The 25,548-nt window shown below is 41.0% G+C and overlaps 1 protein-coding gene across 1 annotated transcript in view; it reads right to left on the reverse strand.

Moving 5' to 3' along the window:
* Positions 1-24,033, reverse strand: part of PATL1 (PAT1 homolog 1, processing body mRNA decay factor) — a gene marked incomplete at its 5' end in the record, with an annotated part of 36,061 nt that extends 12,028 nt beyond the window's left edge. Inside the window, 12 exon segments of the mRNA XM_082844072.1 lie at positions 8,240-8,329; positions 9,718-9,938; positions 10,160-10,249; positions 10,680-10,781; positions 11,263-11,283; positions 11,287-11,355; positions 11,718-11,912; positions 12,508-12,588; positions 12,892-13,109; positions 20,954-21,065; positions 23,111-23,382; positions 23,979-24,033. Of these exon segments, the coding sequence (XP_082700198.1) occupies positions 8,240-8,329; positions 9,718-9,938; positions 10,160-10,249; positions 10,680-10,781; positions 11,263-11,283; positions 11,287-11,355; positions 11,718-11,912; positions 12,508-12,588; positions 12,892-13,109; positions 20,954-21,065; positions 23,111-23,382; positions 23,979-24,033 (1,526 nt within the window).
* Positions 24,034-25,548: the final 1,515 nt, after the last annotated feature.

Below are 25,548 nucleotides of genomic sequence, written 5' to 3' on the forward strand. Positions count from 1 at the left end.
TTTTCCACTTAAGACAACAAGCCGAGGCCAAAAGAGATCAAGTAGCTAGCCTAAAGCAGGATACCAGGCAGCAGAGTGAGAGATTGTGAACGCATGCCAATTTGACCCCAAGTCTATATACTTCTAAAAAAACTTGATGAAAATCATGACATACTTCAAACATATAGAAAAGCCCAGCAAATACTATTAAAAAAAATCCATTTACTCACCATCTAGACTTAATGAAAAAAAAATTATTTGGTCAAATTTGCTTCAGACTTTTAAAAAGTAATATTAAAGTAATACAGTGTGACATTTACAGTTGAAGGCCCACCTATACCCTCCAGATCACGGTTTCCACCTTCCCTTCCTTCCTATAGGAACCACTATCCTGACTTTGTTATGCAACCTCCATGAAATGTTTTTATACTTTTATTACTTGTACATCTACTTTTAAATATTATACAGTGTTATTCCATTTTACATAACTGGTACTAGACATACAGTTCTGCTCCTTGTTTCTTATGCAACATTATGCCTTTCATATTTATCCATGTTGATGATAACATACACAGGCATATACTGAAAAGTAGAACTGCTAGGATGCAGCGTATCCACATTATCAATCTTATTATTTATTGCCAAATTCTCTCTCAAAAGGCTGTGCATGCCACTCCTGCCAACAGTGACAGCTGAGACACTTCACGTTTTGCCCGAGGATATAAAATGGTTATCTAATTTGCATTCTTCTGATTACAAGTGAATCTGAAAAATCTTTTCACTTTTATGAGCCATGTAGGTTTCCTCTATTGAAAATTACACGTTTGTGTTTGATGCCTTTTGTTACACAGAAGTTTAATATATTTTTGAAATTTTATTAAAATACTTTTAAACTGCTTTATTAAGTGATAACTGATATACAAAGAACTGCATATTTAATGTGTACAAAATGGTAAGTTTGGACATATGCAAACATTTGTGTTATCATCACCATAAACAAAGTAATGGACATATCCAACACCTACTCCTTGTGTCCCTTTCTTTCTCTTTTTTTGGTGGTGGTAAGAACACTTAACATGAGATCTACACTCTTAAATTCTGAAGTACATAATACCATAATGTTAACTGCAGGCACAAGAAGTTTCATATTTTAACAGTCTAATGTATTAATCTTTTCCTTTATGGTTTGTACTTTTTGTGTCTTAAGAGTCCATATTGGTTTTTTTCCCCCTGAAAAAAATATTCTGGAATTTTTTTGAAAGAAAAAATAAATTACACACAAAGAACCATAAAATGAAAGGTTGAAAAAAACCCCTCAAAATTATGTTTAATTCTCTTATTTTATATGTAAGAATGGTGGTAGAATGTAAGCTCCATGAAGGCAAGGGTTTGATATGTCTTGTTCTTCTTTCAATCCCCAAAACTGACTACAGTGCCTGGTACACAGCTGAGGTCACATATATAAATATATATTTGAATGAGGATTAAACAGAGGCAAAGATAAAGAGTGACTGTTGGCTTTACGTAAGACCCAAATGTAATGCTAGAGACTATATTCAAGATTATGTCTGAGCTGAGATGGTCAACAAAAGGTAGTTAAAAGTATGGTAAGAACTTGGTAAGCAGTGAATATAAAATGTTGATTCCGCACCCCCCAGATCTAAATTGTACTTCAGAATTATAGTAACTTGGAAATAAGCTGATAAGCTCTTGTCATTTAAAGCTTGTGCATTGGTATGCAGGCAGGTATTAAATCTAATAACATAATTTAAAGTTCAGGGCTCCGGTTTTTGGAAGGTGGAAATGGATGGAGGACACTCCCTCTTGTGAGAGCACCGGAATCACAACTAACTGCTGAACAATCATCGACAGCAAGACACTGGAACTCACCAAAAAAGATACCCCGTGTCCAAAGACAAAGGAGAAGCTGCAGTGAGACGGTAGGAGGGGTGCAATCACAATAAAATCAAATTCCACAACTGCTGGGTGGCTGACTCACAAACTGGAGAACACTTATACCACAGAAGTCCACCCACTGGAGTGAAGGTTCTGAGCCCCATGTCAGGCTTCCCAACCTGGGGGGTCTGGCAACGGCAGGGGGAATTCCCAGAGAATCAGACTTGCAAGGGTAGCGGGATTTGATTGCAGGACTTCAACAGGACTGGGGGAAATAGAGACGCCACTCTTGGAGGGCACACACAAAGTAGTGTGCGCATCAGAACCCAGGGGAAGGAGCAGTGATGCCACAGGAGACTGAACCAGACCTACCTGCTAGTGTTGGAGGGTCTCCTGCAGAGAGGCTGGGGGTGGCTATGGCTCACCGTGGGGACAAGGACACTGGCAGCAGAAGTTCTGGGAAGTACTCCTTGGCGTGAGCCCTCCCAGAGTCCACCATTAGTCCCACCAAAGAGTGGGTAGGCTCCAGTGCTGGGTCGCCTCAAGCCAAACAACCAACAGCCCCACCCATCAGCAGACAGGTGGATTAAAGTTTTACTGAGCTCTGCCCACCAACACAACAGCCAGCTCTACCCACCACCAGTCCCTTCCATCAGGAAGCTTGCACAAGCCTCTTAGATAGCCTCATCCACCAGAGGGCAGACAGCAGAAGCAAGAAGAACTACAATTCTGCAGCCTGTGGAAGGAAAACCACGTTCACAGAAAGATAGACAAAATGAAAAGGCAGAGGACGTGGTACCAGATGAAGGAACAAGATAAAACCCCAGAAAAACAACTAAATGAAGTAGAGATAGGCAACCTTCCAGAAAAAGAATTCAGAATAATGATAGTGAAGATGATCCAGGACCTTGGAGAAAGGATGGAGGCAAAGATTGAGAAGATGCAAGAAATGTTTAACACAGACCTAGAAGCATTAAAGAACAAATACCTGGAAGAATTAAAGAACAAACAAACAGACATGAACAACACAATAACTGAAATGAAAAATACAACGGAAGGAATCAATAGCAGAATAACTGAGGCAGGAGAAAGGATAAGTGACCTGGAACCCAGAATGGTGGAATTCACTGCCGTGGAACAGAATAAAGAAAAAAGAATGAAAAGAAATGAAGACAGCCTAAGAGACCTCTAGGACAACATTAAATGCACCAACAATTGCATTAGGGGTCCCAGAAGAAGAGAGAGAGAAAGGATCCAAGATGAAGAGATTATTTGAAGAGATTATAGTCAAAAAACGTCCCTAGGGCTTCCTCGGTGGCGGTGGCGCAGTGGTTGAGAGTCCGCCTGCCGATGCAGGGGACACGGGTTCGTGCTCCGGTCCGGGAAGATCCCACATGCCGCGGAGAGGCTGGGCCCGTGAGCCATGGCCGCTGAGCCTGTGCGTCTGGAGCCTGTTGCTCCACAACGGGAGAGGCCACAGCAGTGAGAGGCCCGCGTACCGCAAACAAAACAAAACAAAACAAACAAACAAACAAAAAACACGTCCCTAACATGGGAAAGGAAACGGTCACCCAAGTCCAGGAAGCACAGAGTCCCAGGCAGGATAAACTCAAGGAGGAACATGCCAAGACACATAGTAATCAAACTGACAAAAATTAAAGAAAAATTATTGAAAGCAACAAGGGAAAAATGACAAATAACATACAAGGGAACTCCCATAAGGTTACCAGCTGATTTCTCAGCAGATACTCTACAAGCCAGAAGAGAGTGGCCCGATATATTTCAAGTGATGAAAGAGAAGAACCTACAACCAAGATTACTCTACCCAGCAAGGATCTCATTCAGATTCAATGGAGAAATCAAAAGCTTTACAGACAAGGAAAAGCTAAAAGAATTCAACACCACCAAACCAGCTCTACAACAAATGCTAAAGGAATTTCTCTAAGTGGGAAACACAAGAGAAGAAAAGGACCTACAAAAACAAACCCATAACAATTAAGAAAATGGTAACAGGAACATACATATCAATAATTACCTTAAACGTGAATGGATTACATGCTCCAACCAAAAGACATAGGCTCGCTGAATGGATACAAAAACAAGACCCATATACATGCTGTCTACAAGAGACCCACTTCAGACCTAGGGACACATACAGACTGAAAGTGAGGGGATGGAAAAAAGATATTGCATGCAAATGGAAATCAAAAGAAAGCTGGAGTAGCAATACTCATGTCAGATAAAATAGACTTTAAAATAAAGAATGTTACAAAAGAGAAGGACACTACATACTGATCAAGGGATCAATCCAAGAAGAGAATGTATCAATTATAAATATATATGCACCCAATATAGGAGCACCTCAATACATAAGGCAAATGCTAACAGCTATAAAAGAGGAAATTGACAGTTAACACAATAATAGTGAGGGACTTTAACACCTCAATTACACCAATGGACAGACCATCCAGACAGAAAATTAATAAGGAAACACAAGCTTTAAATGACACAACAGACCAGATAGATTTAATTGATATTTATAGGACAATCTATCCAAAAACGGCAGATTACACTTTCTTCTCAATGCACATGGAACAATATCCAGGATATATCACATCTTGGGTCACAACTCAAGCCTCAGTTAGTTTAAGAAAATTGAAATCATATCAAACATCTTTTCTGACCACAACCCTATGATATTAGAAATCAATTACAAGGAAAAAAACATAAAAAACGCAAACTTATGGAGGCTAAACAATACATTACTAAATAACCAAGAGATCACTAAAGAAATCAAAGAGGAAATAAAAAATTACCTACAGACAAATTACAGCGAAAACACGACAATCCAAAACCTATGGGATGCAGCAAAAGCAGTTCTAATAGGGAAGTTTATAGCAATACAATAAGCCTACCTCAAGAAACAAGAAAAATCTCAAATAAACAATCTAACCTTACACCTAAAGAAACTAGAGAAAGAAGAACAAACAAAACCCAAAGTTAGCAGAAGGAAAGAAATCATAAAGATCACAGCAGAAATAAATGAAATAGAAACAAAGAATACAGTAGCAAAGATCAATAAAAACTAAAAGTTGGTTCTTTGAGAAGATAAACAAAATTGACAAACTTTTAGCCAGACTCATCAAGCAAAAGAGGGAGAGGGCTCAAATCAATAAAATCAGAAATGAAAAAGGAGAAGTTAGAGCAGACACTGCAGGAATATAAAGCATCATAAGAGACTACTACAAGCAACTCTATGGACAACCTGGAAGAAATGGACAAATCCTTAGAAAGGTATAACCTTCCAAGACTGAACGAGGAAGAAATAGAAAACATGAACAGACCAATCACAAGTAATGAAATTGAAACTGTGTTTAAAAATCTTGCAACAGGGCTTCCCTGGTGGCGCAGTGGTTGAGAGTCCGCCTGCCGATGCAGGGGACACGGGTTTGTGCCCCGGTCCGGGAAGATCCCACATGCCGCGGAGCGGCTGGGCCTGTGAGCCATGGCCACTGAGCCTGTGCGTCCGCAGCCTGTGCTCCGCAACGGGAGAGGCCACAACAGTGAGAGGTCCGCGTACCGCAAAAAAAAAAAAAAAAAAAATTCCAACAAACAAAAATCCAGGACCGGATGGCTTCACAGGTGAATTCTATCAAACATTTAGAGAATAGCTAATACGCATCCTTCTCAAACTCTTCAAAAAAACTGCAGAGGAAGGAACACTCCCAAACTCATTCTATGAGGCCACCATCACCCTGATACCGAAACCAAAGATACTAAAAAAAAAGAAAATTACAGACCAATATCACTCATGAATATAGATGCAAAAATCCTCAACAAAATACTAGCAAACAGAATCCAACAACACATTAAAAGGATCATACACCATGATCAAGTGGGATTTATCCCAGGGATGCAGGATTCTTCAATGTATGCAAAACAATCAATGTGATACACCATATTAACAAATTAAAGAATAAAAACCATATGCTCATCTCAATAGATGCAGAAAAAGCGTCTGACAAAATTCAACACTCATTTATGATAAAAAGTCTCCAGAAAGTGGGCACAGAAGGAACCTACCCCAACATAATAAAAGCCATATACGACAAACCCACAGCAAACATCATTCTCAATGGTGAAAATCTGAAAGCATTTCCTCTAAGATCAGGAACAAGACAAGGATGTCCACTCTCGCCACTATTATTCATCACAGTATTGGAAGTCCTAGCCACAGCAATCAGGGAAGAAAAAGAAATAAAAGGAAATTGGAAAAGAAAAAGTAAAACCGTCCCATCCCTGGTGCCAATGACATGATACTATACGTAGAAAATCCTGAAGACGCTACCAGAAAACTACTAGAACTAATCAATGAATTTGGTAAGGTTGCAGGATACAAAATTAATGCACAGAAACCTCCTGCATTCCTACACACTAACAATGAAAGATCAGAAAGAGAAATTAAGGAAACAATCCCATTTACCATCCCACAAAAAGAATAAAATGCCTAGGAATAAACCTACCTAAGGAGGTAAAAGACCTGTACTCAGAAAACTGTAAGACACTGATGAAAGAAATCAAAGATGACACAAACAGATGGAGAGATATACCATGTTCTTGGATTGGAAGAAGCAATATCCTGAAAATGCCTATACTACCCAAAGCAATCTACAGATTCAATGCAATCCCTATCAAATTACCAATGGCATTTTTCACAGAACTAGAACAAAAAATTTCACAATTTGTATGTAAACACAAAAGACCCCATATAGCCAAATCAATCTTGAGAAAGAAAAACGGAGCTGGAGGAATCAGCCTCCCTGACTTCATACTACAAAGCTACAGTAATCAAGACAATATGGTACTGGCACAAAAACAAACACATAGATCAATGGAACAGGATAGAAATCCCAGAGATAAACCCACACACTAATCTATGACAATGGACAAAAGACAGTCCCTTCAATAAGTGGTGCTTGGAAAACTGGACAGCTACATGTAAAAGAATGAAATTAGAACACTCCCTAACACCATACACAAAAATAAACTCAAAATGGATTAGACACCTAAATGTAAGACTGGACACTATAAAACTCATAGAGGAAAATGTAGGAAGAACACTCTTTGACATGAATCACAGCAAGATCTTTTCTGATCCACCTCCTAATGGAAATAAAAACAAAAATACACAAATGGGACCTAATGAAACTTACAAGCTTTTGCAAAGCAAAGGAAACTACAAACAAGACGAAAAGACAACCCTCAGAATGGGAGAAAATATTTGCAAACAAATCAATGGACAAAGGATTAATCTCCAAAATATATAAACAGCTCATGCAGCTCAATATTAAAAAAACAACCCAATCCAAAAATGGGCAGAAGACCTAAATAGACATTTCTCCAAAGAAGACATACAGATGGCCAAGAAGCACGTGAAAAGCTGCTCAACATCACTAATTATTAGGGAAATGCAAATCAAAACTCCAGTGAGGTATCACCTCACACCAGTTAGAAAGAGCATCATCAGAAAATCTACAAACAACAACTGCTGGAGAGGGTGTGGAGAAAAGGGAGCCCTCTTGCACTGTTGGTGGGAATGTAAATTGATACGGCCACTATGGAGAACAGTATGGAGGTTTCTTAAAAAACTAAAAATAGAATTACCATATGATCCAGCAATCCCACTCCTGGGCATATACCCAGAGAAAACCATAATTTAGAAAGACACATGCACCCCAATGTTCACTGCAGCACTATTTACCATAGCCAGGTCATGGAAGCAATCTAAATGCCCACTGACAGACGAATGGATAAAGAAGATGTGGTACATGTATACAATGGAGTATTACTCAGCCATTAAAACGAAATTGGGTCATTTGTAGAGATGTGGATGGATCTAGAGACTGTCATACAGAGTAAAGTAAGTCAGAAAGAGAAAAACAAGTATCGTATGTTAATGCATATATGTGGGACCTAGAAAAATGGTACAGGTGAACCGGTTTGCAGGGCAGAAACAGACACACAGATGTAGAGAACAAACATATGGACAAGGACACCAAGGGGGGAAAGTGGCGGGGAAGGGTGGTGGTGGCGGGATGAATTGGGAGATTGGGATTGACATGTATACACTAATATGTATAAAATAGATACCTAATAAGAACCTGCTGTATAAAACATAAGTAAAATTCAAAAATTCAGAAAAAAAGAATTTGTGCAGTGGAAACATAAAATAACAGCATATATGATCTGACTTAACCAGTTAAAATAAGTGCAATACTGATTACATTTACTTAAAAAGTAAACTAAATCAGTCAAAAATGAAAGCTAAATTAAGAAACCACAAAGGAGTAGGGTAAGTACTTACTTCCTATTCTGTTGCTGTCTCTGATGCAAGAGTCGACGGTGCTGTGGATGAAGGTGGGTTGTGTCTGGTCTAAACATTGGGGCCTGTGATCTAAACAAAAAGGGAAAAGATGTGCAATTCTGTCATCCTGATGACTTGAAGTTTTTAACAATGTGGTCAGTACAGGATAACTTCATACAGGTTCACCCAAGGGAATGCTAAAGTCTGTTCTAAGATCTTTCAGAAGGAAGACGCCACTGTATTTTTATGTCTTCCACAAAAGCCAATTCTCAACTCCTAAGAGGACAATCATAAAATTAGAATGAATCAGCAGTAAAGCAGTTTAACTCTTTTTCTTTTTGCTCCTGTTAAAGAGAAGTCTCTAACAGATTTAATGTACTTAGTTTCAAGTATTTGGGAATGACATTGAAACATATATGTGTGATAGTTAATTTTATATGTCAGCTTGGCTAAGCTGGCCAGTTGTTTGGACAATCACTCAACTAGATGTTGCTGTGAAGGCGTTTTGTAGATGCGACTAACATTTACAATTAGTTGACCTTAAGAAAAACAGAGATGACCCTCGATAATGTGGTTGGGGCTTGCCCAATCAGTTGAAAGGAAAACATGTTTCCCAGGGAAGGAATTTTGCCTCAAGACTAGAACACGGAAGTCCTGACTGAATTTCCAGCCTGCCCACCTGCCCTACAAATTCAGACTCAAGGTTGCAACCTCAGCTCCTACCAAAATGTCCAGCTGCTGGCCTGCCCTACGAATTCTGGACCTGCCAGCCCCACAATCATGCACGCCAATTCCTTTCAGTAAATTTCTTCTTTACTTATTTATCTATATCCTACTGGTTCTGCTGCTCTGGAGAATCCTAACTGATACAATACGATATGTAATAAAACACAATTTCACTGAAGCAGGAACTTAAACCCCTCCTGTTATAAAATCACAGTGGAAGCAAGCAACTAGCTAGCACTGAGATTAGCTGACAACTCAACATCTATATCTCTGTTCCCTTTTTTTTTTCTTTTTGGCTGAGCCGTGCGGCTTGCAGAATCTTAGTTCCCCAACCAGGCATTGAACCCAGGTCATGGCAGTGAAAGCACCGAATCCTAACCATTGGACCGCCAGGGAACTTCCTCTCTGTTCCTTAGTAAATGATAATTCTTGTTAAATGACAAACACTTCGTGCATACGTAAGTATGTGTGTGTTTGTAAAATAAGTGAGACACAAGAAACTTCAGGAGAAATAAAAAAGGTGATTAGTAATGTGCAAATGTACACAGGAAGCATGTGACTGGAGGGAAATGTGATTTGTAAGAAAGCCTGGAGACGGTCAAACATTTCTGTGTTTGGCAACTTGAGGATCAAATAACATCTCAAAATATATCACTTGCAAATATCAACAGACTTCTATGTTACAGCACTAAACGTCAATGATCAGGAGGCTTAGATGACAGTGGATAAACGGAAGCATCTGTTTTGTGTACCTTAGGTTTTGCAGGTGAGGCCCTGGGCCAGGAGGGTGCTGCTGAGGAGGAGGCGGTGTAGCAGGGGCTGGAGCACTAAAGAAGGCACGGAAGCCTGGTGCTGGGGGAAGCATCTGCCCAACTCGCCCTTGCAGCAACTTGGGATTCATGGCAGCAAGTGGACTACCAACAAATCCAGGGACCCGTGCAAACTGGCTGGGAGACATCCGTCCAGGCTGTAGCTACAAGAGGCACAAGATCTTAGATTCAGTTGATCAGCAAGTCCCCTTACTTTTATCCACAGAAAAGTGAATACTGCTTCCATCAGTAACTTTGTTTGAGAAAGTAAAGGAAAAAATAAGAGGCGGCAGTGACTGATTAACAGCAAAAAAGGGGGTTATCAGCTAGTGAACCTTTGGAAAGTGAGAAAGCTCTTTAAGGGCTGAGCGAACCCTAGGCTTACCTGAGCTCCTCCAAGAAGCTGTGCTCTCTGGAGGGGGCTGAGAACAGGAGGAACACTAGGAGGGAAAGGGTGACCCAGTAGGGAAGAGTTCTAAAAAAAAAAAAAAAAATTATATTTATACCATGAAAACAGGTAAATAACAGGGGAACTCAATAGAAATACAGAATTAACTTAGATAGAAAAACTCTCAAATTGTAGAGCTGAGCTGTCCACTGAAGGAATATGAAAGAGTAATGCTAGAAGTTAGAAAGCACTATGATCATGTAACATGAAAGAGAAAGAAGTAGAATGAGGGACTATAATAGCAAGAAACCGGATCATGTCAAGTTTAGATTTTTAAGATAAGAAAAGAGTTGAGGTAAGAAATAGCTGAACATGATGAACTATGTCTTCTGACCCGGGGACTATAAGATCCAGAAACTCAAGTATGGAGATTATAAAAAACATGTAAGATTTAGGAGATGTCTATATACTAGGCAGTGATCAGAAAATATTTTCATTAGATTGTAAAGTGACATACCGGGACACTGCAGAGCTGGTTTGGAGACATCCTCTCACCGTACGGAGCAGGATAGCGTGGTGGCATTGGGGGTCGAACATGGACAGGCTTCGGACACAGAACCTATCAGGACAAACATATATACAACTACACTCAGTGAAGTCAGTTTTTCCTCTACCTATTCTTCCTCCCCTCGAGTACCGGCAGAGACACAGAACTCAATGCAAAGCCCTACTTCTAAGCAAATTGCTATGGCTTTGGTCCACATACAGAACCTTTGGTCACTTCCTCTCACAAATATCAAGCAATGTGCCACTTTTAACTGAGGAAGATTTAGCTAATTCTCCAGTTATCCCCACCCTTCCATGCTATCTGAGGGAGGTACCAGCAGATATTCTGACTTGCAAATTCTCTCCAAGAGGATATATTTTGGTAGCAGTGAGGGAGATGGAATGATAAGAAAGCTGGAGGATTAACTAAGTCCTATTCTGAAGTCCCTATGATATGGCCGCCATGCTCAGCTCTTTCGTGTACGTTGTGACTCCACCATTTCATAGGATATTGAGCCTAACTAGGCCATACCAATACCACCCTCCCCCCATACCTTCCAAATTGGCCTTCCTTTTCAGCTGCTGGTTTCAGGTGGAGGAAAGTCTATGGAACAGGACTGCACAGGCTCTAGGGAAAGCAGGGATATCTTAAAGGTAAAAAGGGATGTGGACAATGCTGTGTGTTCCCACTCCCCCCAGCTTTCAGTTACCTCTCTGCCAATGTTTTGGGCAGCCAGCAAAACACTTTAAAAAGGACATTTACACTAAATGTGGTTCACTACCCTTTTTCTCCCCCAATTAAAAGGCAGCAGCAACAGTAGTAGCACCAGCAATGGGCATTGGGGAATGTGTCTCTTATTTGTACTAACTTTTCCTCTAATTGGCTACTTTTCTTTCTAATCTAATGCCTACCCCAAACTTCCACCCTCCTCCCAGCATCACCAATTTCCCAAATAATTTTGCCCAGATTCCCAATATCCTGGGCTGAGTGCCTGTTAATGAGAGGTACCTGTTGGTTGAAGCTGGGTACAGCCATCTGCTTAGGTGGGGTGCCTATGGGGACAGCTCTAACAGGAGGACTCCCAATGATAGGCGAAGTTGACCGCCTCGGTAATGCACGCTCAGAAACGTCCCGATCATCTTCTGGGCCCTGTGGGGGCCTCTGAGGCAAGGCATATTCTAACACAGACACTGTAGGCATTTCCTAATTGAGGAAGTAGTGTTAAAAAAATTAGCTACCTTGAAATGTTTTAATAACCTTTACAGATGCCAGATATCTTGAGAAATTATTTAAAAAATTTTTATTTAGTTTTATTTCACATCCAGTAAAAATGTTACCCTCTTTAGTGTATAGCATTAAATTTTGATAAATGCAGAGAGTCCTGGATCTAACACCAAAATCAAGACACATAAGTTTTATTACTCCCCAAACTTCCTTTGTATGTTCCTTTGTAGTCAGCCTCTCCTACCGCGCCCAACCACTGGCAAACACTGATCTGTTCTCTGTCCCGATAGTTTTGCCTAAAAATGACTTTAAGTAATTCAAATCATAAGCTGTCAAATTTTGAGTCCCAATGGCTCCTTTCAACCATTTCAAAGAAAGCACAGTCAAGTGAGCATTACCACAGAGTCTGGGGGAGGGCACAGTCAACAGGTCCAGCTATGGGTGCTGGCGACATAATCAACGTTAAGACCGGCAGAGGATATACATCCATACATTGTTCCAGTAAGGAAAGGACAACAACAGGACCCAGCTTTGGGGTATTAGGATTTTTATACAACGAGAAAATGTTTAATACCTGAGCAAGCAGTGGTCCTCGGATTCGCCTCAGAACTTCAGATCCATCCCAGATGCTGGAATTGAGACTTCCTGGTCGGGGCTAACAAAAAAGGAAAACACACACACAAAGTCTAGAAGAGGGCGGGCTCGCTGGGCAACTTACCAGCTTTCGGTGAGCAAAGCTCCCAAAGCGCCTCCACTGCCTGAGAACAGAAACTACAGTGTTCTAGAATCTACCTTATTTCCCGACTTCATCTCTAGAATTGCTATCATCAGGAATTATACTACCAAATTTCTATAGCACATGTAATTCTCTCAGTATAGTAGGTGGAATAAAATAGCCAAGCCCAATACTTTGCTTTAATTATCAGTCTGCTATAGCTCTCAGATCACAGTAACTTACTTGCAACACTGGCCTGGTCTGTACTGCCCTCATGATAGCTGGATCTTCTAGTTCATTTTCAATCACCATCTTACTGAGCCTTTCTGCCAGATTCTCCTCATGATCACCCAACAAGTCCATCTCATCCCTTTCTCCATTGCCTGTTTGTTCATTAACCGCCACGGGTAGCTTTTCTTCCAATTCAGCCAGGCGCTCATGTGCTTCCTGCCAATCATCATCTATAAGGAAATCATAAAAAAGAAACAGAGTTCATATTGGAATAAAAAAGTTTTATAAAATTCTTCTGTTATCCATCTAGAGTCATGAAATAAGGTTTAAACTAAGGGGCACATTTAAAGTGGGCTTTGCACTATTGAGAACAACTAACATCCTACCAGGAATAAACTCAGACTTTTGGAGTAATAGCTCAATACATTAGCAACGATGTGCAAACTATATTCTGAAACCAATTTCTAAGTTGGTGATATAGTACAACCTGTTGGTTTGAGATTCTGTGATATTTCAGGCAAAAACTCGCGCTAGCGTACAACTTTCTCTTAGGTAAGTGTCATCTTCTTTACAAGCTTTTAAATCCATTCGTGTCATTCAATTAGTATTTTTTGAGCATCTATTATGTGACAGACATTGTTTTAGGTGCATGGGGTACATTGGTGTACAAAACAGACAACGATCCCTGCCCTCCTGTGGCTTTTTAAGCAGGGAAGAGACAGATAATAGATAATGAACGTAACGAATAAGTAAATTAGATACTATATGAGAAGATGATATGCTACAGGAATACGGTGGAAGAGAAGCAAATTGAAAACTTTAAATAGGATGGTCAGAGGTATGTCTCATTGAGAAGGTGACATTTGAGCAAAATATCCAGAATAAGTTAGCCATGTGGATATCTAGGAGAAGAGTGTCTCAGGCAGAGGGACAGTCAGTAAAAAGGCCTTAAGATGAGAGACTGACGATTTTGAGAAGCAGCTAGGACTGTGCTTGGATTGGAATGAACAGGGGTGAAGAGGAGAAGAAAAATGAGGTCAAAGTGGGAGAGCTCCTACAGGGCCTTTAGAGCCACTCTGAAGTGGGGGCCGCTGGAGGTTTGGATGTGGCTTGACTTTTTGAAAGAATCACTCTGGCTGCTGTGTTGAAAACAGATTTGCAGAGAAGGGGGCAACACTATTGGAAGCACGGAGGCCTGTTAGGAGGCTACTACAAGTATGCCACAGGAAAGGTGAGGGTGACTTGGGCCAGCGTCGGTCCTCTTCTGCTTTAACTGTCTATTTCTACATACTACTATATAATCTGTAGCACTGGCACTAGGTTATTTTGTTGTTTTTTTGTTTTTTATGCTGACACAGCATTGTTTTTGGGTCCAGCTATAGCACAGATGAAAATCTTCAGAACCTTCTATCAGCTTCTCTAGAACCAGACCTTACTTCCGTCACTTCTCTCATTCCAGTTCTCCTCGACCTCATCGCTCATCATGCCCTTCTGACTCCATCATAAAAGCTCTACTACTTTGCTCCTTTCAGCGTTCAGATACCTTTCCCTCCTCACTGAAGCTTTCCCTACATAATCTTTTCATTTTAATTCTACCTTCACCTCATCTGAACATGCACTACTTTCTAACCCACCAAAACCCCATGTATTCTTTTGTAAATGTTATACATTTTTATTCTTATTTTAGTTTTGTTTTGTATGTCCTGCAAAATTCAAAACAGAGAGATAACAGGTAATTACTAACATAAAAACACAGAATTCTGAAAAAGTGTCCTTAATGACAATCCTCCCCATATTTTTCTATATACCTCATTTAAAGAAAGGAGAAGGAAGAAGTGGGAGCACCACGACAAGAAAAAAAAAAGTCCCTGGTATATACTAAGGGTGTAATTAATGGTAGCCACTTAAAAAAAGATTTAGACTTTCTGAAGGGCTCATATGCAACTTGTTAAAATACATGTTAAAAAAATTTAAACATTACACAAATATGTAACTTAGAAAGTGAAAGTTCCCCATAATTCTTCAGGTATGTTAAATTTTTTAAAGTGGGAACACATAACTACTGATAATATAATCTCATTCTTTTTCATACCTATGTAAGATTCTACTCTACTAATAAAGTAATTTAACTTATCCCTTACTGATGGAACTTTGGATTATTTGCAATTTTTAATTTATTTATTGAAGTATAGTTGATGTACAACATTACATTAGTTTCAGATGTATAACAAATTTAAGTAGCCTAAGTCCCTTTCAGGGTCAGATTATAAACGTTTAAAATTGCTACTTTTATTATATAACAATGTATCATATAACACTAGTGATCCAAAACAAAAACAAGGTAAGGGATTTCCCTAGCGGTCCAGTGGTTAAGACTCCATGCTCCCAATGCAGGGGGCACGGGTTCAGTCCCTGGTCAGGGAACTAAGATCACGCATGCCGCGGCCAAAAAACAAAAAAAACGAGGTAAGTGGGACTCCCAAATTTATAATTTGTATGATCAGAACCACCGTCTAGTCTTTGAGCACTGTGGTAGATGTGAATGTACTACTTGTGGTAAAGGGAAAAATCTACTTTAGCTGAAAATTACAGCACTAATTTAAATTATCAGCTATTTTAAAAATATGCTTAAAGAACAGTGTAATTAAAAATCAATTGTGATATTAATATTTGTATCATCTTTGCTAAAGAAGAGTAAGCTAAGCATGTTTTGAAGGACTAACTGCTTTTTGCAATTTTAGACTCAACAATGCGGGGGGGGGGGGGGAAGGGAGTCTATAATCCTGAATTAAGGGATTTTTTAAAACATTTATTTCCCAAATTTAAGAAACTGATTTGTTAAGATTGATTCTAATGCAAAAGAGTTCTAATTTGCATTGATTTCATTCACTTCTCATAATCCTATTTACTAACTTTACTAGGTCCCACCAAAGATGATAATCTATTTGTCCTTAATAATTAATTTAAAAAATGCTGGTTAAGTAGCCATATTCTGTGAGAAAGGCTCTGTTGTGAATTGTTACTTTTTCAAACATGTAAGCAAAGAAACCTATGCCACAGAACACCATCGTGTTCATTTTAGATATTTCTTGCTCTTGCGAAAAATCATCTGAAACAGTAATGTCAGAGATCACACGTCCTTAGTATAAAAGGATACCTCACTCTGTATCTTTTTCAAATGACCTAAAAACATACTTAGATATGCCAATGCTTGACCTCAACCCACACTGATCAAAATGATAAAGGGTAGGGGAAAAAAATAACAGAGAAATGAAGGGAAAGAGACAACTGTTTTCCTTGAACTAATTAACCTATACCCTGAGGTGGGTTACTGAATTCCTGGCTGCTTTTATAAATGTATGCTTGCTGTGGTAATTCCCCTCAAGTCTGTCTCAGATATTTGTTTCTGAATAAAAACAAAATGAACAGGAAGTAGAGGTGATTTAATTTTAGAGCAATCTCAGTCCCTAAAGATTTTAGCAGCTATCAATAAAAAGGAAGTAGAAAGAATGGGGAGCCCTTCCATGTGGAGGCAGGAGATTCCCAAAGATCCCCCAGAGACTGTTAAAACATAACTGGTAGCTTACATTGACTGTATTTATAGTTACTTAACATCTCTGGCATTTTCCTTCTTCATTTGTTAACATGAGGATAATAATAGTACCTACCTTGCAAGGCTGCTACGAGGATTAACAATATACATGAAACACTCAGAATGGTCCCTAGCACATAATAAGCACCTTGTAAGTGTAAGCTTTTATTTTTTGAGAACAAGTTGAGATTACTGTGGCCCATTTACTGCTCAAAGATGATGCAAACATTTTTCCATGCAGAAGACAGTGACTAGTTTCTTAAGGAAAGGTGACATCAGAGCATCTGTAGCCAGTGACTTAAAGTAACTACTGTACTAACAGGTATTACTCAAGATACTCACTCCTTGAGTTAAAAACCAACAAACCAAAAGGTATGTCATAGGCCTGACATTTTATCTCCTGGTTTAAATTCTCCACACCAGCTGCATATGCACCCTTAGAAGTATATTAAACAAGTCACAGGTTGACTTAGAAAGCAATTTTCTTTTTATAAACCCGTATAGTATTCATATCAAGATGAGGAACTAAGGTTTTAACTTCACAATTCAAGTATATTATACTCTCAATGGAAAGGGCTCACACTGGGAAATCTTTTCTCCATTATAAACTTCGTTGACCAAGAAGTCCTTAATCATCCTTGTGCCTCAGGGTACAAAATGGGCTAACCATATGCTACTTCACTGCCTTTACTTTTTTTTTTTTTTTTTTGCACAGTACGAGGGCCTCTCACTGTTGTGGCCTCTCCCGCTGTGGAGCACAGGCTCCTGATGCGCAGGCTCAGCGGCCATGGCTCACGGGCCCAGCCGCTCCATGGCATGTGGGATCTTCCCGGACCGGGGCACGAACCCGTGTCCCCTGCATCGGCAGGCGGACTCTCAACCACTGCGCCACCAGGGAAGCCCAACTGCCTTTACTTTTTATCACCTGTTCTTTTACTGTGTAACCCTAGGGGCTTTTTCATTTTCCATCACATAAAATGCAGTTCTGCACACTCTAAAATTTTTTTAAGGCAATACTTTCCTCATCTTGTGAGAAACATAGGAACTCAGAAAAAAAGACTGTCTAGCACTCTGGAAGTCAATGAGAAGGCCAAACTATTCCTCTTCTGTCCAGGTTAAAAACTGAGGACATTTACTATGCTGGCTAACCTCAACATACTTCATTTTAATAAATTTCATTTTAACACAGATGAATTTGCTAAAAAATGGTAACATTCAGTACAATATTTTAAGAGAAAAAGAGCTCCAGAAACAAGCACACACTGTTTATAGCTTCTATTGTATTCTATAGGTTTTTACTAAAGTTTCAAATATAATTTGCAATTCACATCAGTTCCCTGCTTTCGTCATTCTATTCTATGTCCCTTTCCCTGTGATCTCCATGGATAGAGAACAGCATCTGAGATCATGTCATCCTCTTGGACAATCTCATCCCCTAAACTATGGCTATAATCCAAGAGGTCTTCGGTTCCCTTCTGTAATAAGCCTAGCTTCTACCTTAAATGCTTCTCTTGCTGCTTCCAACAGCAGCAGTTTTAGCTCTTCAAGGAATTCTGTAAACCCTGATTGAAAACAGTATACTCTTTCATTTTTGCCGGTTCATTCAACTCAGTCTAAGCTTAAATAAACTTAAGTTGTTCAGGTCAGTGCAAAACCAGTAACCAGTACAACTATTTTATTTTATTTTTGGCTGCATTGGGTCTTTGTTGCTGCACGTGGGCTTCCTCTAGTTGCGGCGAGCAGGGGTTACTCTTTGTTGCAGTGTGCGGGCTTCTCACTGTGGTGGCTTCTCTTGCTGCGGAGCACGGGCTCTAGGCGGGCGAGCTTCAGTAGTTGTGGCATGCAGGCTCAATAGTTGTGGCACACGGGCTTAGCTGCTCAACAGCATGTGGGATCTTCCCCGACCAGGGATTGACCCCATGTCCCCTGCACTGGCAGGTGGATTCTTAACCCCTGCGCCACCAGGGAAGTCCTAATACAACATTTTTAAGACCTCTTATTTGTTTTTGATATTGACCATTTTAGGGTTACCCACTACTGATAAATTTCCTCTTCTTATTACTTAACTTGAATATTTGAAATCCCACATATTCACACATCCCAACATAAATGTGGTCATTGCTGCTTTTCAACACCAACAGTCAAAGCAAAGAGAGTTCCATGGACTCTTACCTATTCATCTCTTTTTTTTCCAAATGTGTTCATCAAATCTTATTGAGACGGAATGGACAAAATTAAAGCTACAAGATAATATTTTAAAACAATTACAGAAATTATTTTAAAACAATACTAAAACAAAACCCCACAATACTGACAGAATTGTCGTTAAAATGTTACCTCTATACAATGTTTTGGGGTTTTTTTTAACATCTTTATTGGAGTATAATTGCTTTACAATGATATGTTAGTTTCTGCTGTATAACAAAGTGAATCAGCTATACATAAACATGTATCCCCATATCTCCTCCCTCTGCGTGTCTCTCCCACCCTCCCTATCCCAGCCCTCTAGGTGGATACAAAGCACCAAGCTGATCTCCCTGTGCTATGTGGCTGCTTCCCACTAGCCATCGGTTTTACATTTGGTAGTGTATACATGTCCATGCCACTCTCCCACTTCATCCCAACTTCCCCTTCCCCGTGTCAAGTCCATTCTCTACATCTGCGTTTTCATTCCTGTCCTGCCCCTAGGTGCTTTAGAACCATTATTTTCTTAGATTCCATATATATGTGTTAGCATATGGTATTTGTTTTTTGTTTTTCTCTTTCTGACTTACTTCACTCTGTATGCGTCTCTAGGTCCATCCACCTCACTACAAACAACTCAATTTCATTTCTTTTTATGGCTGAGTAATATTCCATTGTATATCTGCACCACATCTTCTTTATCCATTCATCTGTCGATGGACACTTAGGTTGCTTCCATGTCCTGGCTATTGTAAATAGTGCTGCAATGAACATTGTGGTACTGCCTCTTTTTGAATTATGGTTTTCTCAGAGTATATGCCCAGTAGTGGGATTGCTGGGTCATATGGTAGTTCTATTTTTAGATTTTTAAGGAACCCCCATACTGCTCTCCATAGTGGCTGTATCAATTTACATTCCCACCAGCAGTACAAGAGGGTTCCCTTTTCTCCACACCCTCTCCAGCATTTATTTGTAGATTTTTTGATGATGGCCATTCTGACCAGTGTGAGGTGATACCTTATTGTGGTTTTGATTTGCATTTCTCTAATGATTCGTGATGTTGAGCATCCTTTCATGTGTTTCTTGGCAATCTGTATGTCTTCCTTGGAGAAATGTCTATTTGGTCTTCTGCCCATGTTTGGATTGGGTTGTTTGTTTTTTTGCTATTGAGCTGCATGACCTGCTTATATATTTTGGAGATTAATCCTTTGTCAGTTGCTTCACTTGCAAATATTTTCTCCCATTCTGAGGGTTGTCTTTTCGTCTTGTTTATGGTTTCCTTTGCTGTGGAAAACTTTTAAGTTTCATTAGGTCCCATTTGTTTATTTTTACTTTCATTTCTCTAGTAGATGGGTCAAAAAGGATCTTGCTGTGATGTATGTCATAGAGTGTTCTGCCTATGTTTCCTCTAAGGGTTTTATAGTTTCTGGCCTTACCTATTCTTTTTTTTTTTTTTTGGCTGCACGGGGTATGCGGGATCTTAGTTCCCCGACCAGGGACGAACCTGGGCCCTTGGCAGTGAGAGCAAAGAGTCCTAACCACTGGACCACCAGGGACTTCCCTTACCTATTCATCTTTCCGAAGTACAGTTTAATTTTAACTTATTAGTATACGTGTTCCAGGATCTCTAACTCTCAAACTTTCTTATGTAAGCTTGCTCCCTAAACCTTTCATCTCAGTAATTATGACTGTGGCCTCTAGTTTAGTTTGGCTCTTTAATTTTTTAACCACTTCCAACACCAGGAATATTTATCTATACCCAAGGATGAGAAAATTTCACCTGTGCACAACACTTTTCTAACTTATGAAGACTTTCTATCACCAAAATTCTTGGAATAAAAAACTTTATTTATTGAATATACGATAGGGCAATAGCAGGGTCATGCAATATATTACTGATCAACTGAATTTTAAAACATATACATCTGAATCTGACTTTTCTCCTAGTCCACTAGTTTTCCTTAAGTTCCATGTTCCACAAATAAAAATTTCCTTCTTCTAGGATTATTTAAACCTTTGTAAAATGTCCACTTCTCTAATCATTTGAATTCCTTATAGTGTCAACTTAGAGCCATAGATCATAAAGCTGGAAGGGACAGGGCTTAGAAAACACTTGGTTTTATAAGTGAGGCAAAAAGAAGCCCAGAGGAGGAGGGTAGATGCTTGGATTGAAGAACAGAACAGTTTGCCAACTTTGTGAATGAGGTTACGCCTACTTAGACAAAAGTACTTATAAAAGAGAGCATTTGAAAACAGCAAGAGACCAAGATGACATTATAAAAGAAAGACATCACTTACCAACTGCACCTGACCCAAATGTATCATCATTGAATTGATCAATCTCTTCATCTTCCTCTCCCAGGCCCTGAAATGCATCTTCATCTTCATCCAGAGGACAATCCTCCAAAGACTAAAAAAAGAGAAAAAAGAGATCAGCTATTCATGAAGTTCACAACCTCGCTCTAAAAAAATGTTTTTATCTTCCCGATCAACACAATAGCTTCATTATGACTTTTTGTGCACATGGCATTTTTTCTATCCCCCAATTTCCCTGACACTGGAAGACTTCAGTACCTTTTCCTTCAGCTTCTCGTTCCTATTCCTTATTTAACCTCTTCCCCCAAACTTCCATTTCTCTATTTATCAAGAATATAATAACAGCATTTCCTCATGCAACCAAGAAATGAGGCCTGCCAACTTCCTTTCCATCACTGGTTACAATAATAATGACAAGTGAAAATGAACACTTTATTATTTTGCTTGAGTTCTACCTACATTTTTCAATGAAATTCTCATCTTCCCCATATTCATGTCACCTTTTCAACTATTTTATTATTCCCTTTTAAAGCTTTCTCTTCATTTTCCTTTTCCCCTTCTGTTTTCCTACAGATCCAAACTCTGGTGATAAAGGAGAAAGCTAAGTGTTCAGTCACAATTAAGTGAACTCTTGAAAAGCTGTGATGTGACAGGTTTAAGTTGTGTCTCTACTCTTACAAGTGATACCAACTTGGGCAAGTCACCTCCTTCCTGATTAATTCATTCAATACCCCCTGAGCATCTATTTTGTCTCAGGCTGTGTTAGCCTCTAAGCCACAATCTCTTAAGTGGTAATGCAGGGACAATACCACCTACCTCAGAAAGTTGTTGTGAGGATCAAATGAGGCAAAGATTTAGGCAAACATTGGGTATTGTTAAACAACGCTAGATATCACCAGTTTAACCACTTAGGTGTGTTCTATCTTAAACGTACCCTCCCAACCCCATTTCAGTTTTCAACTGATTTATTTTCCAAGTTTTCTTTTCTTTTGGGAACTTTGCCTACTGCATCTCATCATCTCTCTCCATGTTTACATAAAGGCAGTTTAGTTTGATCTTGAACCATTCCTATCAAATACCAAGTATATGTGTCCCCAGTTTTCAAAGACTCAGGATCGGAATTCCACACGCTCTCTGCAGTCACATTTCGGATACACCCTGACTGGCTACCTCTTAGCCAGGATGTTCCCAAATGAAAGGTTAGGTCAAACGGCCATCCTACCCATCTTAAGTGTCCCAAACTTACACAAAGCAAGCATGCAACTGCCTCCCCATCACAGGCAACTTCCAGAAGCACTCCCAAATCACAAAGATCTACTTAACCAAATCACTGCTTTTTACACTGGAAAGACTCTTAGGGGTCATCTAAACCAACCCTTTGGTTCTTCAAATCCAGAAACCCTGTCCAATGATTAGGAATCGCTAAAGGTCATACAACGAACCAGTGACACTGTCAGGACTCTCGACTGTTGCTACATACCCGGACCGTCACCAAACCCACGTCCCCCTCCACTCGCCCAGAAGGAACTTCTGCTGGACACGCCCCTTCCCAACTCGGAGTCCTCTTTAGTAAACGGTCTTTGGCCCCAGTCAAAGGGCGAGTCCAGGCCCCCGGGACCTGACGGTCGCCGGTTTGTAAGGGGGTGTGTATAAGTAATTGGAGAGGAGATGGTTCCGGGTCCAGGGCGGGAAACGCGTCTCTGGGCTTTCTCGGGTGAAGCTTCCTCAAGAGCCACCGAGGGTGGGTGCAACGCTCTCTACTCCTCACTCCTCCGGGGGTGGGGGGTGGTCTGGTTAAGGCACGTAAGGGGCCCTCCCCACCCCAAAACATAGGTCAGCTCTCCTCAGTGGCAACTGATAGGACAGTCCCGCCCCCCGAAGCCAGCTCACAGCCCTCGGATTAAACCCGCGACCCCAGACCCAACGCACTCCGTTCGGTCCCGCGGGTCCCGCCGCCCGCCCCCTCCCCCCAAGAGCGCTGGACAGACGCGCGGAGGGTGAGGGAGAAAGAGGGGCGCGTGCGGGAGGGAGGGAGGGAGGGGTCACTTCCGGTCGAAACAACTCACCTCGTAGCGGAACATTCTTGGGGGGGGGAGGGAGCGGGGAGGGGAATAGGGGAGGGAGGGAAGAAGCGCTGACTCTGCGGGCTCCTCCGCGCGCGGGTCCTCCACCGGCTCGCGACCCCTGGCCGCCGCCGTACGCCGGAGCGTGCGTGGGAACGTGCGCAGGCGCGCCTCGGGGAGGGCGGCCGCCCCGTTCGGCGCCCGGCGGCGGCGGCTGCGCGGGGACAGATTTGGCGTCCCGCTTCCTAGTTTCAGCGGCGGGAAGGAGGTCCCATGGCGAGACACTGCGCACGCGCCGCCCGTCGGGGGCTTCCTCGCGATCTGGACTTGTAGCTCCGCCCCTGGCTTCTGTGTGCCCGCCCGGCGCTCAGTTTCGAGTCACGAGTTTTCCGTCACCGACGGGGCGGAGAAAAGCCTTGTGATTGTCACAGGGTAAGGCTTTGAAGAGTCCCGGGATTAGCCTGGACTGGGAGAAATGGAGATTCCTAGACTGTTTTGCCAGCGTCCAACACGGTCTTCGCGGGTTTTGCTTGGCACTCCTCACGACATACGATAATGCGCCGAGTGGAGGGGAAAAAATAAAAGTTCAGGTCATTGAAATGGGCAGAATTCGTCGCCGCTTTCAGCGGCACGTCACCCGCTGAGTCGACAGCGGGTCAGGGTTGTGATTTGTGTGTCTCAAAGTGATGAGGGCGATTAAAAAAAATAAAGCCGAATGCATGTTCCGGGAGGTTCCACCAGGGAGGTATTTTTAGGTCCCAGGCGCTCCAGGCAGGTGAAGTGGGAGAGCCAAGAAGGGCAGCACAGCCGTGGGCAGCAAGGTCATCGAGGCTGAGTGCGCCGCTGGGTGACACCACCTGCTTAGAGGATCAAGCCCAGAAAAACGTTTGTCCTGGGTGTAAGCCTCGGCAGCCTGCCTCCAGAAGTCTGTTTGGGGGGTTTACCTCCGCTAGCACCTTGCATGCCCTTTCGGCCCTGGAGAACTCTTTCTTTCCCCATAAGGACTAAACTTGGACCACAAAGAATTAATTCGAAGAATTGAGGAGTGGATTTCGCAACTCCTTTCTCGCGGTGTCTTAAAATGCAGCCTCGCCTAGGAGTGGCATAAATTCCTTACATGTTAGTATGACCAGATTGATTAATCAGAGTCTGAGTAGTGGAAACTTTGGATTTGGAACTAGAAGTTATGGGTGGGAATCAGTACTTTGTCACTGGCTGTCAGATGTGGAGCAGGTTATCTAAATACGTCTGAGGCTTAATTTCTTTGTAAAATGGGTTTAATGAAACCTGCCTCACAGAGTAGTGGTTCAGTGATGATTCTAATACTACTTCTACTAATGACTGAAGTCTGCCTTATGCCAACCCTGTGAGGTAGGTACTGTTATTTTCCCTATAGATGTGGAACCTGAGGATTAGAGATGTTAATTCATCTATCCTAAACCACCCAGTGGAAAGTGGCAACCAGTTCTCTCTGATTCCAAAAATCCAATCTCTTAATCACTGTGCCGGTTTTACAAAAGCGAATGTTTGCATGGGCCAGGCCTAAAGCTTAAAGTGGAACAGGCCAAGGGTAAGATGATAATTAGCTTTCAAGCATGCATGGAACATTACAAAACCTCATGTAGTACGGGTAACAGCACAATGACCAAAGAACTGGTGCCACGTAGGCCAAGGGTTGGCAAGTTGTGACCCACAGCCGAATCTGGCCAGCTGCCTGTTTTTGTAAGTAAAGTTTTGTTGGAATACAACCACCCTCATTTTTTTGCGTATCGTCTTTGGTTGCTTTAGGGTAACCAAGGCCGAGTTGTATACTTACAATGGAGGCCATTTGGCTAGCGAAGCCTGAAATATTTACTGTCTGGCCCTTTACACAAAGAGTTTGCTGATTCCTGATGTTGCAGATCCTGTTTTCTGATCATTATGTTAGAGATCAGAAATTAAAACAAAACAAAACAAAAAAAACTCCGTGCCTCTGATTAATGGACTACTTGAGAAAACATAATGGGAAGCAGAAAATATTTAGAACTGAATGATAAACTTATTAACATATAAAGACTTTTAGGATACAGCTAAAGCAGTTTATATAAGAAAATAGGAAAGCTTGAATATAAATGAACTGTAGGATAATTTTAAAGAAAAGATAAGGAAAGAAAATACAGAGCAGAGAAGGAAACAGAAAACAAGGTGTCATATAGACAATCAATAAAATTACCTGTTTTTCCCATGCACCAACTGTCTTTGAGGGGGATTAATGAGAGTCCCTTTAGGTGAATAATGTATTTTTTTGAGCTGTGTAATAGGCCCCTTATTAAGATGGAGAGGATACAAATTCTTTTCACAAGTAATTCTGTAGAAATAAGATATGAGGCCCCTGGAGAGTGTCCCTCGAGTGGGTGGAAGAAAAGTCTTTCCTGTGAGCCTGGGTATATGGAAAAGGCTTTTCACAGCTGAGAGAGAACATCAGTTAGTGAAAGCCACTGTGCTTTGGTATTGTCTGTCCTTTCTCCAGAGGCT

Source organism: Leucopleurus acutus, assembly GCF_964270905.1.
Source record: "Leucopleurus acutus genome assembly, chromosome: 8".
Taxonomy (NCBI): Eukaryota; Metazoa; Chordata; class Mammalia; order Artiodactyla; family Delphinidae; genus Leucopleurus; species Leucopleurus acutus.